We start from the raw sequence: 16931 nt of genomic DNA, 5'->3' as shown, positions 1-16931 counted from the left end.
TTGAAATAGCGCAAGTTTACTTTTCCAGATGATAACTATACTAATATGCTCGGCTGAACGACCATCAATTTACGACATATTTTGAAGAATAAACTTAGTGAATAATAAATACTAACAAACACTGCTTCTGGGTTTTCTCCAAATTTTCACTGCTGCTTTTTTAAAAGCAGTTCATGACTCAATGCCAACAAGACTATGTAAATTAAAGATGCCAATAAATTATATTCTTGGTTTAATCCTTCATCCAAGTGTAAGCAAACAAAGTTTGTGCCTGAAGTATATTTTAGGATTGAGGTAACTCGTGGCAAAGGTAGTCATAACTTCCTCTGGTTCCCACTGATGAGACCTCAATAAGGTCGAAACCAGTACTGACCCTTCCCTTAATGCATAGTATTATACATCTCCTTGCGGAGATGTACTTTGCATTATGGGATACTGAGGCAAGTGAGGAGAAGTTTTGCCACGAGTTGCCCAGTCCTGAAAGATACTTTAGCGCAAACTGTAGTAATCGGATTGAAAAAAATTGGGATGTGACTACATAAATGTTACCCATTATCATTAGGCATAAATTACAATTCTTTACAAATATCATTAATAAATCCTTTGAAAATGGTAAATTTATGGAACACCTAATGACTGCTTCAGTTGTACCGTTATTTAAAGGAAGAAATAGAAATGAAATCAAAAATTACAGACCAATATCTATCCACAATCTCAAAGGTTATTGAAATCCTAATAAAAAAAAACGCTTGAATAGCTATTTAAATACACTATCCTTTTACGCAACTAATCAATATGGGTTCGGATCCGGATGCAATACTGAAAAAGCGCTATTGATGTTTCATAAAAAGGTCTATAGTGGAATAAACGAACGAATGCACACAGTTGCTGTTTTTCTTGATATATCTAAAGCGTTCGACTGTGTTCATCATGACCTATTGCTATTGAAAATGTCCAAATACAGCATTAGGGGAATTACTAATGACTGGTTTAGATCCTATCTGAATAATAGAAAACAATATACCACCTAGGATATATTTAAAAGCACAACAAACATAATAAAATACGGAGTCCCACTAGGGTCGGTGCTAGGACCCATTCTATTAATAATATATATGTTAGTGATCTATGTAAATACAAAGGTTTTGGCAAAATGATATCCTTTGCTGACGATATGGCTTTAGTATACGCCGAAACAACCGTAGTAGATCTAAAAAATCGGATTAATAGCGATATGGTAAAACTAAGTATATGGTTTAGCAACAACGCTAAACCATATACTTAGTTTAATATTAATACCGACAAAACGAGATATATGTACTTTACATTAAGAGACAAATTAGATCACAATATAGCTATAAAATGGCATGAAAGGAAATTTAGTGATACTCTAAATTGTAAATGTAGCTTGATCAAAAAAACAAAAACCGTCAATTATTTGAAGTCGAACAACCCCACCACTTTCTTAACAAATAAGTTTAGGTTCATAATTAACAGAATATTTTATGTTAAACAATTTGTGAATGCAGCATTCTTAAGATGTTTATACTATTCCTAGGTAAATTCTACACTGCAATATGGCATTACCTGTTGGGGCGGAGACTATTATAACAATCTGCTTCATTAATAAGAATACAAACCAGAATAATTACAGCCATAACCACTACCTACTTCGCGCACTCAACCAATGATCTGTATATCGTTCATAATATTCTATCATTTCAGAAACTATATCCCTATGGTTGTCTGTTATATGTAAAAAGAAACGCTGAAAGTTTCTTGGTATAGAATGTAGACTATGGATTGCGCTGCGGTCGAAACACGCTGGAAGTACCTAAGGCTAACAAAGAAATTTTTCATAAATCTTTCGAGTACATTGCGAAGAGCAGCTATAATAAACTTCCGAATGAAATTAAATCTATAACCTCAGAATTATGTATTCAGAAAAAGATTGAGAAACTACGTTATGGGATTAAAGAATGTTGACAATTATTTTTAACGTGTATAAGAGATCATTATATAACTCATATATCATAACCAGTTAAGGTATTGATTTACAAATTGGTTCATTCAATTAGGCATTAAGGTATCAATATTTGCATTATTATATTATAACTGGTAAGGGAGCCCTCTTAGATACGGTCCTCGGACTCTCATTGTCTGTTTTGAGCTAATTACTTTTCTTTTAACCACTATGGCCCTTAGTTACAGATATTTACATTAACAGCTTACATTACTCTAAACCAGTTACTTATAACTATGAAACCATTCGAAATATATTATATTCTACTTGCATATATGAATAAAGTTTTTATTAGCCATAATAAAATAATAGCCAAAATAAGTGATAGTTCCAACAGAATATGATAGCATTACTTGAATTTTATTTTGTAACATTGTGCTGTGCATTGAATTGTATTGTGAAATATTGTCATAATTATACAAGTTGAATAGTTGAATATGAACAATTTGTATACGTGATGTGAATAATAAAAACTGTTAAACTGTAAAAAAAAAAAAAAAAAAAAAAAAAAAAACTTTGTTTGCTTACACTTGAGTAAAGGATTAAACTTTTCAGCCTTCCAATAAGCAGGATGGTCTCATGTCGCACCACGAAGTTCGCTTCCTACCTAAAGAGAATCAAACAACCATGTCTGCGGCGATCCAACTAACGGACTATGCTAGAAATACACGCGCTGGCCATCTTCATCACTTTTACCACGTTTGTCGCAATACTTCTTGAACTGCAATATCCCCCCCCCCCAACTTAGGCCAGTTGATGGCATCAGCTATTCTACTCGTGCATGTTGAAAACTTTCAATGATGGAAATTCTTCTATTTTAACAGTCAACCGTATAAAGTACATTGTCACGGAAAAGAGGATATCTGAAGAGTATTTTGTTTTAATTTTTGGTTTCGCAACTCCTGCCTCATTTGCTGATGTATTTACGGTTTATATTCCAGAGAGAACGAGGAATATAAACCGTAAATTTCGCACATTTCGTTCCTTCAGGCGAATCAAAGTTGCGACATTAACCGCATTCAAATATGCACGGCTTATTATCTTTCAGGATACGAATTCAACGACTTTATGGTGTCTACTGCACCTCTGAGAAGAATTCGAATCTGTACCGTGAGGCCAAATAAATAAAAATTCGCTAACGCCTTTTATTCCCCCATAACGAGTGGACAAGGCCCTTTTAGCCAGACCTAACTTTTTGGGACGGAGACAATCAATGATCCACCATAGCCAATCAGAAATAGCTGGCAGAAAGTTATCACTAATTTTAAACGAGAAATGCGGCCATTTCCTGGTCCCTAACCTTAAAGAAGTAAAGTCAGTGTATCCTAAACCAGGAGAGGAAAAGTCAAACATACATACTCTTTGGAGTTCGTATCTCTTAGTACCACAGTAAGATTACTCGTGTCCAACGTTGGGATTTTCAGTGGATTATTCATCACTGGTCGAAAAAAAAAGTTGAATTTCTTTGACGTCTCCGTAGCTTGATTGGTTTCGACGATGCCCTTTTGTTAGAAAGACCTGCGTCCGAATTCCGTCTATGACGCGAAGAACCTTTCATAAAGTCTTTGCAACTGAAGGTGAGTTAACCGGTCTCATACAGAGGTGGCAGTGATTTTACTAGCGGAAACGTAGGTTTTTCATGCTGCATGCAGGAAATTACCGACCAAAAAGAACACACACACAGCTGAAATAAGTACTTATAAGGGCGCAGTTAACCACCTTATTTTGGAATCATGGTTACAAATTCCAAGGACATCTTCGGGCTATTAAGGGTTTGTTGAAAACCTTAGAAGAAATTTTAATGTCCAATTCAAACACCGAGTTATATTTTCATTACAAAAGAGCAGTCAGAAATGGACATTACTTCTGCTGAATAATTAGAACAATAAGCAGTTTCTTCTATCCAGCTAGTATAGCCTGATATTCTTTGTAGAACTTTCATTACTCTTGACATTTCGAATTTACGTTCGTTCATATTCAAATATAGAAACGCATGGGGAATCCCGTGAAATAGACAGATTTTCCCATGTATAATTACTAAAAATTACTAACAGTCTTTTCCAGAATATCGATTGGCATAAATTCACTTAGAAAACAAACCTTAAACGTACTCTGATAGACTAACAACTACTAGGAAGACAGTTAACATAACACTAAGATGGCAACGTAAATGGTGCAGAAATAAGATTACGATCTATTGCAAGAAAATCAGGGAAAAATTCTCCCAAGATTGTTGAATATTAACCAAACTTTCAAATACAGAAAAATCCCCAGAAATCTTTCAGAACTCAACTTTTGAAGGGCAAAAGCATTAATTACCTCTATTTGCAAAGACTAAATTAGTCGAAACACAATCTAGAACTAGCAATTAAACATAAAGATATATCTGGCTTCATGGTTTGAATAACTGCGCAACTAATATATAATTTCTTTTTATTAAAATCATTACGTGTTTGTTTAAAACTAAATATTAAAAATTATTTTAAAATAACGGAATTTTATATATAAAAATTTAAAGGAAATAAAACGCGACAGAACATGCCGAAAGATTAGTTAGTACTTAAAAAATTCAAGGGATATTTGAATTAATGAAATTACTATTCCTAAGAACGGAGGTAATGAAATCGAATAATAATATATATTTATTCAGAAATTTCTGCTAAAACACAAAAGAAATCCATCTGCATATATATTGCTAACTAACGGCACTGCGTGCCGCTCAATTAGTGATAACCATGGGCCAGCTATCTCTGATTGGCTGCCACTGGAGATTGTCTGCCCACTCAGTCTCCGAAAGCTAGATATCTGGTAATTGTGTTTGTTCTTTGGCAGGTTTGTCTGTTCTTAGGGATGAAGAACAGTTTCTGGAAAGGGAAAAAACTGCCACTGCAATGGAACATCAACAATCGTTTACGCGCAGCAGAACTAAATCGGTTTCGTGTGGTTTAACTCTCACTAAAACAATAAAGAGAAACGTAAAATATTTTTTACAATTTTCCAATAAAATTGGAGAATCCTTTTGATACGAATTGCCTAACGGGGTACAGTGACATTGACCCAAATTTGGTCAGCTTTAATATAAAATCAGTCCACTTTCAGCTACGTTTAGTGATAGGTGGCGATCTGATTGGTTTGATGTCCATTTTTGAAATATTGCTAGATCGGCGTATGTTAAAATAAATAAATGACACTCTGCAATTGATCCGAAAAATGCGCAGTGTAAAACTGGGTTCTGATTGGTTGATTTTTCAGAACTGATGGCGATCAGAAATCCATTCACTTCTTTTTATTATTATTATTATTTTGAATTTTTTTGCAGACAACTCCGATACAGATCAGAGATTCTGTAATAACCATGGAAAAACTGAAACACCTTCAGAACCTGATGGATGGTTTTTAAAAATACTATAATAAATCGCTCGTCTTCGCAAGCAAAGGACCGTTAGGAGGACTTTCGTTTAGTGCCGATATTGTCCATTGACGTCAATGCATGCAGGGAACGTCAGCTGCGAATGCTGGCTCGACGAAAGAATAATAATAATAAACATGTCGAATATTTTGGTAGTTGGGGGTGATCTATTTGAGACACCTGTCTCGCTGCTAGTCCTCCCATCCCTTGGCAAAACTATCCACAGGTATATGAAGTACATAACCTTGAAATCGAGCTAACCTTTCACCAATACTACGAGATTTAGTTCGACGAGACATTACTGGAAGACTACATTGTAAGTTAACCTGCTAAAGGAAGATGAATTAAACAGATCTGTTTATTGCTTTAATTATTTCTTAATGCATGATATTACACTGTATACTTTTTAACAACTATAATTGTGGCAATGATGACAGACAATTGCGAAAACATTTATTTTGTATAATGATATCATTTATTATCTCAACTGTTGTACCTTGAACCATTTTCGGCATATGCATGCATATATGATTTGATTGGGCCTAATTTGGCTAATAAAACTGTCCAGTAGAAATCAAAATTAATGGAGGTGACTGGGAAATTTCATTGGTTATCGTAAATACCTATTTTTATTTTATTTCTAAATCAAATTCCATGTATCTAGTGTGTAGAGTGCGATTTCGAAGACTTTGCAAACTTGTTTTTGCACACAGTCCTATTGAACGAAAAACTGAGATAGCTTACAATATTTGTAAGGATTCAAGTGCCGAATTTAGGTAAAATCTACTTAGCATAAACCGAATAATCCCATGCGCATGGACAGACAAACAAATTGAATCATCTTCTATTAATGCCGTTTATTTGGTTTATTTGGTAAACTCATTTCCTGAAAAAAAAGAAAAAAAAACCTTGTACCATCGTATGAGATTGACTAACTTACCCTCGACTGAAGAATCCCATAGATTTCTCTCGGCATGACGAGGATCGAAAAGGTCTTTTCCTATCGAGAATCAGCATCCCTGAAGTTACTGAAATTTAATTAACATTTCCCCCAAAGTGGTCCCCACTAAATAAATTCGCAAAAGTCCGTCTATTAGTTATGGATCGCTGTCGATTGCCAACCTTAAAGGTGGAGAAGTGTTCCTTTCCAAGAGACCCATCGGATTAAATTGCACACCCAAGTTACTGCTTGAAAAGTGTAACCAAGCGATCGCATCAATTTCTTTCATTACCGGGAAAATGTTGCCAATAATTGTGAGGTGCTGGATTCTGTTGATCCATATGCTGGGTTTCACTTATTACATCATATTCTGTGTCATGTTGCCTGCATTAACTATAGTTTATCTCAGTTGTTGGATTTTAAGCAAAAGTAGAAAAATCCATCGTATCCACAGATGGACCAGGCCACCATCTGCTCGAATTCATGTGTAAGTTTCCTTCTGTGTCTTGACCTAGACTGAAATGCAAGAAATGTGAGAGTGACCTGTTGATGGATGTTATCTCCCATCAAAATCAGTCAACCAGCATCTGGACATATGCACTTAACGCATTCATAGCAAAGATGACTTTGTTCTAGTGTAAACAATCCAACGCACTTGACAACAGATTGGGCATAATTATAACACAATACAGAGCAACGTTAATATAATTTAGAAATAAATTGAGCAGACGAGAATCTAAATTAATGCGACATTTAACCCAAGCGAGTAATTACAAACTTCGAAATAGATTATTATTATTATTATTCGTGACACCTCCAAGGAGTCCGAAGACTCATCGCGGGAGGACACCTACTATACAACTGTCTCCACCACTACACCGAACCTCTACTACTAATCATCTCCATCAACACCATCTACCGTCCGATTAATGAGTCCAGTAGTGCATATTTTATTTTCAAGATTAACTTCCGAAAGAAAGATGTTGTTGATAAATTTGACTTGATGAATGTTACAATATTTATCTTGCTAAACAAATTAATGCAATTTATATTTACTTTTCTAATATATAAAACTAAATTTTAAATCATTTAAGTTTTTTCTAGAATTCTAATGAAACAAAAGACCGCTTTAAATGTTTCATATCATGATATTACATTCAATTTATGAGAAGTCTGTAAGCACAAAGGGAATCTGGATTTCGGTTTTGAAGAAGAGATAAAGCTTGAATATGGAGACATGCTTCAATGGATTTTAAGGATTGAGTATCGTGTTAATAAAATATGAGAAACTCTGGTTTTGTGGTGTAGCTGCAAGATTAATTAGAATAGACGTGATTGAAGTTATTAAATTGTGAATCGCATAAAACAGCAACTCAGGTAAGTGGACTGTAATCACAACGAGGGAGATTCGCAAGGCCTAACCGCAGTTAAAATCGCCATTGTTGGTTTATTTATATTAAAACAACAGATTATTAACCACCTTGGCTCCGGCTTCACCATGAGCGAAGACGAAGATGTCGCTTATATTGAGACCCTCAACAACAAAGGACGGGCGATTAGCATCCTCAAAAAGATACTAAGAAAAGTAGAAAAATGAGTGGCCAGGCAGCCTAAATTTCTATTCCTTGCCAGGAGAAGTTGAGGAGTACGAGGACACAGCCCAGACAGAGGAGAAGCTAGATTTAGTGATTTCCACTCCCCCAGACTTTGAACAGGTCCGTGCCCGCAAGAAGCGGAAAACCACAGAAGCAGAACCTCCGATGGATTTTGGTATGGAAGAAGACACCCCCAGTTCCGATCCCTCGGCCTTCCCTAAAGAGAGGGTGCCATCGATTGTCCTCTGAGAAAAGAAAAAATGCACAGACTTAAGGCCCACTATGACAAACCTACAGATACAGTACATCTCAGCTAAAAACATGGATGATGGCATCAAAATCCAGCCTACTACTGTAACAGATTTCAGAAAACTGATAAAAGAGCTGGATTCAAGCAATACTCAATACCACACCTTCTCTCTTGGCTCGGAGAGAAATCTGAAGGTGGTCCTACGGGGTGCTACAGATGAAATAGAGGCCGACCTCCGTCGCCAGGACCTACCACCTATCAAGGTCAGTAGGATGCCCAGAACGGACAAAATCCACATGCCTCTGGTTTGAGTGGAGATCCCAAAGCTTATAAAAATATCTGACCTTAGATCAGTATGTGGACTTCGAATCACCCCAGAGCCTCTGAGGAAGAAAGCTTCAACTGGGCACTGCCACATGTGCCAAAGATTTGGTCATGCTCAGAGACTCTGCAAGGCAGAGTACAAATGCCTGAAATGTGCAAAGAACCACCCCACAAACACCTGCACAAAGCCAAAAACCACACCGGCTAAATGCTGCGGCCCTCACACAAACAACTATAGAGGTTGTATTCAAAACCCAAAAAACAGACAATCAGAAACAGACTCCCTTCCTCCCCCAGCAGGTCTATGCCAGAGGCCACAGCTCCACTGCCACCTAAAGATCAGCAAAAATGCTCAGAAACCCACCTCCCAAAATCAGAGGTCTTTAAAAGATCAACTCAACAACAACTGACAAGGACATATCCAGATGTAGTTCGTACTAAAAAGGCAACCCAGGAACAGGATAAGCCAGCACCATACTCAAATTTGACATCTATTATCACCGCTTCTCTATCTAAAGTTATTCTTATCAGACTCCAAGAATCAGTACACAAACTAAACATTCTTCCTGAGGAGCAGTTTGGGTTCCATCAATTTCACAGCACCACGCAACAAATATGCAGATTAGTGGAATATATCACCATGGGATTCAACTGGCGTTAATACACTGGGGCTGTTTTCCTTGACATAGCCAGTGCATTCGATAAGGTTTGGCATTATTGTTTGCTATACAAACTGATATCAACTGGAATACCAATGGGAATAATTCATCTAATTAAATCATACCTTTATGATATGCGCATGCAAATTAAGATAAACGGTACAATATCAACACAAAAACGCATCTTGGCTGGAGTCCCACAAGGATCCTTACTGACACCGATTCTGTTTTCCATATACATGTGTGATATCCCTCACAACTCATTGTCATCTATCAAAGCCCAATACGCGGATGATACAGCGATATTAGCCAGATCTTTGAAGCCGCATTTGGCCATCAAGAAACTGCAGGAAAACCTTGCTAATCGAACAATACTTCGCCAAATGGCGACTCCAAGTGAATCCTCAGAAAACCGTAGTCGTGCTATTCTCCAGAAGATCAATCCTTCCTAAAGGAGACATCCTCCTATTTAACACAAAAATTCCATGGCTAACTGAGGTCAAATATCTTGGCGTACTACTGGACAGAAAATTGACTTTCAGCTCCCATATCAAGACTCTCTGTTGTTTATTATTTGAACGGTATATATTGGAAGACAGAAACTAAGTAAATAATTAATTTATTAACTTATTGCTGATATTTCGCTGGTGTTATAACCAGCATCTTCAGAGCACAAAAACACTGTTTGTCACAATACGTGAGACAATAACAACATGGTGTACTTAAACAAAATTGTAGCAGCAACACAAAGACTAGAGTCCTGATTTTGGCGCCCTCTATCTGAAAAAAAAAGCTATCACATATAACTAGAGTCCTAGAAAGGTGCTAGTTTTTTCTTAATATGACTGTCTCCCAGATCTTAGGCAAGTTGATACAGCCATATTTGTTGATATTTGGAGTGTGTTTCAGGGCTTCTGTCGCCTCTAAGAACAATCTCTCTGATTTATACGGGTTTCTGTGTAGTACTTTTGTGTTTTTCCAGTTGATCCTGTGTGCAGGGGTATCCAGAGCATGGTCTGCTAGGCCCGACTTCCCATAATGATAATTCCGGACGTATCTTTTATGTTCGCTGATGCGTATATTCACAGTTCTTCCTGTTTGACCGTAGTAGGCTTGATTGCATGAGCAGGGTACTTGGTAGACTCCTGGATGTGATAAAGGAGGAATGCTGTCCTTGGGTGAGCGGATGAGGGTGGCTAATTTGCTACATGGTCTGAATGTAGTGCGTAGTTTATGTTTATTGAGAATTCTTGAGATCTTTTCGGATGTGCCTTTAATGTAAGGGATGGTGACTGTTTTGTTGTAGTTCTCTGTGGTGGATGGTGGGAGGGGTTTCTTAAGAGTGTTTAGTATTTTGTTTATTTTATATGGATTGTAGCCGTTGGCCAAGAAGGTGTGGCCAACGGCTACAATCACAACGGCTACTATTACAAGATCAGTCAACATACAAAATTATTGATCGCAATCCCACCAACGCACAAAAGAATAAGGCACGAAAATTATTGAAAAAAGTCACTTCCTGGCCCAAAGACACAGTTAATAAACTCAAGCCCATGTTAAAACACCGAGGATCTATGGAGCACCAAAAATTCACAAGCAAGGCACACCCCTACGCCCAATTGTGGACAGTATAAATAGTCCCACATACAAACTGGCTGGACATTTAGCGAAGCTACTAGCCACTCTCACAAACAATTCTCCCTCCTTTGTCAAAAATTCAGCACACCTAAAAAGCATCTTACAACACCTTACCCTAAAAAGCTCAGACTTATTAGTAAGCTTTGACATCACTTCACTATTCACAAATGTACCACTAATAGAAACCCTCAATCTACTGAAGTCACACTTCCCCCCTGATATATTTGAACTATTCAAATTCACAATACATGCAGGATATTTCACATGGAAAGGGAAAATATACAAACAAATAGATGGGACAGCCATGGGCTCTCCCCCCTTCCCCCCCTCTAGCCAACGTTTACATAGAACACCTGGAAAAACAAGCAATCAATACAGCCACTCTCAAACCAACACTTTGGCTACGATATGTTGACGATGTGCTTGCTATTTGGCCACATGGCCCAGAGCCATTGAAAACATTCTTAGCACATTTAAATAGCCAACATCCAAAAATCCACTTTACTATGGAACTGGAAGCCAACAACTGTCTGTCCTTCCTGGATACACTTATCACACGTCTTCCAGATGGTTCCTTATCATTTTCAGTTTTTAGAAAACCCACACATACAGGTAGATACTTACACAAACAATCACACCATCATCCTTCTCAACAATATGGCATATTAAAAACGCTAACCCATAGAGCGAGAGCAATCTGTTCCAATGACAAGGCTCTTACTGCTGAACTGACTCACTTACGCCACACCTTCTTGGCCAACGGCTACAATCCACATAAAATAAACAAAATACTAAACACTCTTAAGAAACCCCTCCCACCATCCACCACAGAGAACTACAACAAAACAGTCACCATCCCTTACATTAAAGGCACATCCGAAAAGATCTCAAGAATTCTCAATAAACATAAACTACGCACTACATTCAGACCATGTAGCAAATTAGCCACCCTCATCCGCTCACCCAAGGACAGCATTCCTCCTTTATCACATCCAGGAGTCTACCAAGTACCCTGCTCATGTAATCAAGCCTACTACGGTCAAACAGGAAGAACTGTGAACATCCGCATCAGCGAACATAAACGATACGTCCGGAATTATCATTATGGGAAGTCGGGCCTAGCAGACCATGCTCTGGATACCCCTGCACACAGGATCAACTGGAAAAACACAAACGTACTACAGAGAAACCCGTATAAATCAGAGAGATTGTTCTTAGAGGCGACAGAAGCCCTAAAACACACTCCAAATATCAACAAATATGGCTGTATCAACTTGCCTAAGATCTGGGAGACAGTCATATTAAGAAAAAACTAGCACCTTTCTAGGACTCTAGTAATATGTGATAGCTTTTTTTTTTCAGATAGAGGGCGCCAAAATCAGGACTCTAGTCTTTGTGTTGCTGCTACAATTTTGTTTAAGTACACCATACTGTTATAGTCTCGCGTATTGTGATAAACAGTGTTTTTGTGCTCTGAAGATGCTGGTTATAACACCAGCGAAATATCAGCAATAAGTTAATAAATTAATTATTTACTTAGTTTCTGTGTTCCAATATATACCGTTAAAATAATAAACAATATGTTCGACGAACACATAAGTCTGTCCGCACGATCAAGACTCTCTGTTTAAAGACACCAAAACCCATAACCCAGCTTTATCCTCTAATTAACAGGAACAGTAAGCTGAACACCAGAATGAAACTACTTATATATAAATTGATGATTGGTCCTATACTCACCTACGCTTCTTCGGCTTGGAACCATACTAATATTACTAATACCGCTAATACTAATATTCTCAAGTCACAACGTGTGCAAAATAAATGCTTAAGAATGATCCTAAATGCACCATGGTTCGTACGAACTGTGTAACTTCATCGGGACACAAATGTCCTCTATATTTACACCTTCGTGCAGACTAGAGCAAGTAAGTTCTTTTTAAAAGCATCTCTGCACCCTAACAAACTGATTCAAATTACGATGCAACAAATTACTTCAAACATAAAACACCAAAAGTCATCTTAAACTTCAATTCTGATGACTAATCTTCAAGACAATTCAGAATAGGCTCATAAATGTTTCCCACTCACAGTTTCCTCACCAGATAGCGAGGAATATGAAAAACATTTGCTTCACCCTTTAGGTCAGTAACGTTGTTGTTGTTGTTGTTGTTGTAAGCACAAAGGTAAGAGTCGTTTGATTTCATACTATTAGCACATTAAAATGTTTAATTTGTACTACACTCCCAGTATAAGAGGAGTAAAAATGTTACACATCGCTGACAGCTTTTTCCAAGTTACTTTTGCTTTGATATAATCCAGGCATGACGAGATCAACTGAGATCTTCTTTCTCTTATTTATGACATTAATTTAGACATTCGCTTAAACTGTTCGCGATTTGTTACGTTTATGCCAGTCCGGTTTTCTATCTTGTAATTCATGTGATCACTAGCAAGATTGCATTGGGATCTTTTTTAAAAAAAAATACATGGTTATTATTAAACATTATGTATTAATATACTAACGTGCCCAAAGTTTATTACAGGAATCACTAACCAAAAAGAGAGCTTCTATATTTCTTTAAGGTCATGTGATTTTATTCGTGTCGAAGACAGTGTGGTTGAATTCTTCCCTAATGAGTGACTTAACTATTGGGAGAACTTTGATCAAACCGTTGTCCTCTTTCGAAGATTTGGTGAATTATTTGTAGATATTGTCACCAAATCACGCGGATTTTTGGTCATGAAGATACTGAAGGCATTTAGCCCTATCTAACTTTTCAGCACTTAATGGGCAGTTCAATCTCCTCCGGGAGCCAATCATAGATAGCTGGCCAAAGATTTGCACTAATTATGAATGGTTGGATGGAGGGACGACTGCCAAGTGCCGGCATCTCGTGGTCCCTAACCGTAACACGATATGTCATTGTCTAAAATAGTGTGGATTCTACTGTCGATTTTCTTAAGTTTATGGGACGAGAAACCTGAGTTTCAGGGTGAAGAAAACTCGCTTTCCCCAGAGATCGACTAACTCGGAAGCACTGGAAAATAATATAAAAAAAAAAAGCTTAGAAAAAATTCATCTAGTCGGAAATTTTTATTTTTTAATTTTCACTTCGGATTTGTTTTCCCCCTGGACACCTCCAGTTATTATTGACAACTAAATTTTTGTACTTGACGTGCTCTGTAAAAACAAAACAGAACAAAAAAAAGGGGGGATTCCCACATGCTAAGTATTTGTTAAACATATGTACAATATGCAATAGAGAAGAAATAATTATTTCTTTATGCAGATTAAGAAAGCTATAATTTGTGGTTGTTTTAGCACATTCTGAGGACACTGGTTAGCTTTGACCAAAGATTAGCACTAATTATGAATGGCATTGGATGGAGAGACGACTGACAAGTGCTGCCATCTAGTTGTCCCTAACCGTAACACAATATATCATTGTCTAAAATAGTGTGGGTTCTTGCTCTTGGGAGAACTTTGATCAAACTGTTGTCCTATTTCGAAGATTTAGTGAATTGTTTGTAGATATTGTCTCCAAATCACGCGGACTTTGGACAAGAAGATATTGATTGACAACTTCTGTCATATGTCATTCCAGATAAATGACATATGACATCAAGCGCTGTGTAACATTATCCTGCTGTTTCTTCAGTGATCTCTCTATTTCTTGAGTGACAGATCCAATGATAGTCTCTATTGCACAATGACAGTACATCTTCCACTATTACTACAATAAGGAAAGTCAGTTAATTCCAGCTAAATCTGATTTACAGAATTAAAATATCGTCCGGAAGTACTTTGATGTATCTTATTTGGAAAGGTGCAAAATAAACTGCAATTCCGTCAAAATTCACTATCGCAATCCGCGGAATTAAAATTGTGCGGAATCCCCCCCTCCTAATTCAAAAACTTGCTTTTAATCTCGCTAAGCAAGACATTTGTGGAAATACACACAATAATACACAGAATTGCACTGAGAAGATACAATTGGACTCTCTTAGTTGTTTCAGCCTAATTAAAATCACATTACCTGTCACTGTTTTAAAATACATACTTCATATTATTATTATTATTATTATTATTATTATTATTATTATTACGTCCTCCAATGAATCCAAGAACTCACCGAGCGATAGCATATTACACTACAAAAATCTCAGTCTAAACCTTAATATCACCATTTATACACAATCGTAATCTGCCTTGCATACACAGTGCCATCTACCGCCCACTACTAGTATGATAAACAGATAACCGATGAAACTTAATATATAAAAACAACTGAATAAATATGTTTTCTTAAATATTAAGGGAAATATTAAATTGTATATTATTTAACCCTTGATATAAAATTAATGGCAAATTTTTATTTTTTGTTAAAATCGTACAATAATAAGTACTGATTTACCCCCCCCCCCCCCCTTCGTGGAGATAGTTTCGCAATTTACCGTTTAGTTCATGTTTTTATCGATATTGCCCATGCGCCCTCAGTGTTCCATTTTTAAAGGTGTTTTTAATTTAAGTAGGCAGTACGCCGGTTAACTGATCGCTTTCGTAATCGTCAAGATTTCGAGATTTCGCGTAGGTTTCACATAGCACAGAAATACGAGAAGGATCGTTTAAGTAGTTCAAGGTTGGTTTCCGTATTTCTAAACTGTACTTGTTGCATTTATTAAATTACATTTATTTTTCAAATAAATGGCATTTTAATTGATGTCAAACTTCTCCTGTCTCCCTCGACGCATCTTTCTCTTCAGAAGTTTTATTATTATTATTATTATTATTATTATTATTATTATTATTATTATTATTATTATTATTATTATTATTATTATTATTATTATTACGTCCTCCAATGAATCCAAGAACTCACCGAGCGATAGCATATTACACTACAAAAATCTCAGCCTAAACCTTAATGTCACCATTTATGAATGGCGATGTCAACAGTGCCGTGAGAAAACGAAGAACAAAGACCAGACACCAAAGAAAAGTAACGACGCACATCAAGGTAAGCCGCTTCCGGATCCTAAAATTACAGATAACTTTGATTCATTTAAACTCATGGTGAAAGAATTATTAAATGCACACATGGAACAAATTAACAAAAAATTCGAGGAGTATGGACATTACATACAGTTCAATAACGAGACCTCTGAAGAAATGTTAGCAACCGTGCGAGAAATAAAGACGAAATTAACGGTAGCGATAGAAACGCATGAAACACTCCAACGCGAAAATCAAGAATTGAGGAAAGAAGTAAACACACTCAAGTGTCAAATGGAGCACATGCTACAAAAAGAAAGAAAAAAAAAACTTCAAATTGAGGGAATAACGAAAGAAAATACAGAAGACTTAAGCAACATAATGCAAATGATCGGCAGCAAAATTGGAATTCAAATCGCAACCACAATATCACCTATATCAACCGAGGCCCACAAAAAATAAAGAGAGACCGCTAACAATCATCGCTCGTTTTACCAACAGAAATCTGAGAGACTCCATCCTTACAGCAAGCAAGAAAACAAGGCCGACAACAACGATCCTAACTGATAAGAAACTCCCAACACCAATCTATATAACAGAACACTGGACTCCATACTTCAAAAATCTTCTATACCAAGCAAGGAAGAAAAAAACAGAGAAAAACTACAAGTTCCTGGGGACAAAGAATTCCCAGATATTTTTGAGAAAGAATGAAAACACTCGAGTATACATAATTACAAGTGAATCCGACTTACACAGCCTACCAATATAAAACACTAACTCTTTACATCCTTAAGAATAAGATTAGAACTCATTTAAGAACTATATAATGCAGATCTCAAACATAGGCGAACATATCCAGTCAGACAACATAAATTTCAAGGTCTTTGACTCTTTGAAGAAATGGTCAGACAACATTTCCACCAACACCAACTTCACAATCATACACACAAACATAAGAAGTATAAAAAAACACTGGCTTACATTGATAACACAGCTCAATTATACCATGATAAACATAAATACGCTAATACTGACCGAAGTTGCAATAAACGAAACAGAAATTTACGCATACAACATAAATAATTATCAAACCT

General features: G+C 36.6%; 1 protein-coding gene across 1 annotated transcript in view; it reads left to right on the top strand.

Moving 5' to 3' along the window:
- The first annotated feature begins 8288 nt into the window (after positions 1 to 8288).
- Positions 8289 to 16931, top strand: part of LOC150097128 (uncharacterized) — a 165816-nt gene continuing 157173 nt past the window's right edge. Inside the window, exons 1-2 of the mRNA XM_090407590.1 lie at positions 8289 to 8480; positions 15375 to 15481. Of these exons, the coding sequence (XP_090263716.1) occupies positions 8289 to 8480; positions 15375 to 15481 (299 nt within the window). The remainder of the gene's footprint in view (positions 8481 to 15374; positions 15482 to 16931) is intronic.

This window comes from Typopeltis vanoorti, chromosome 17 (assembly GCF_054136105.1).
Source record: "Typopeltis vanoorti isolate ZY-2024b chromosome 17, IOZ_Tvanoo_1.0, whole genome shotgun sequence".
Lineage (NCBI taxonomy): Eukaryota > Metazoa > Arthropoda > Arachnida > Uropygi > Thelyphonidae > Typopeltis > Typopeltis vanoorti.
This window is presented reverse-complemented; position numbering and strand designations above follow the sequence as displayed.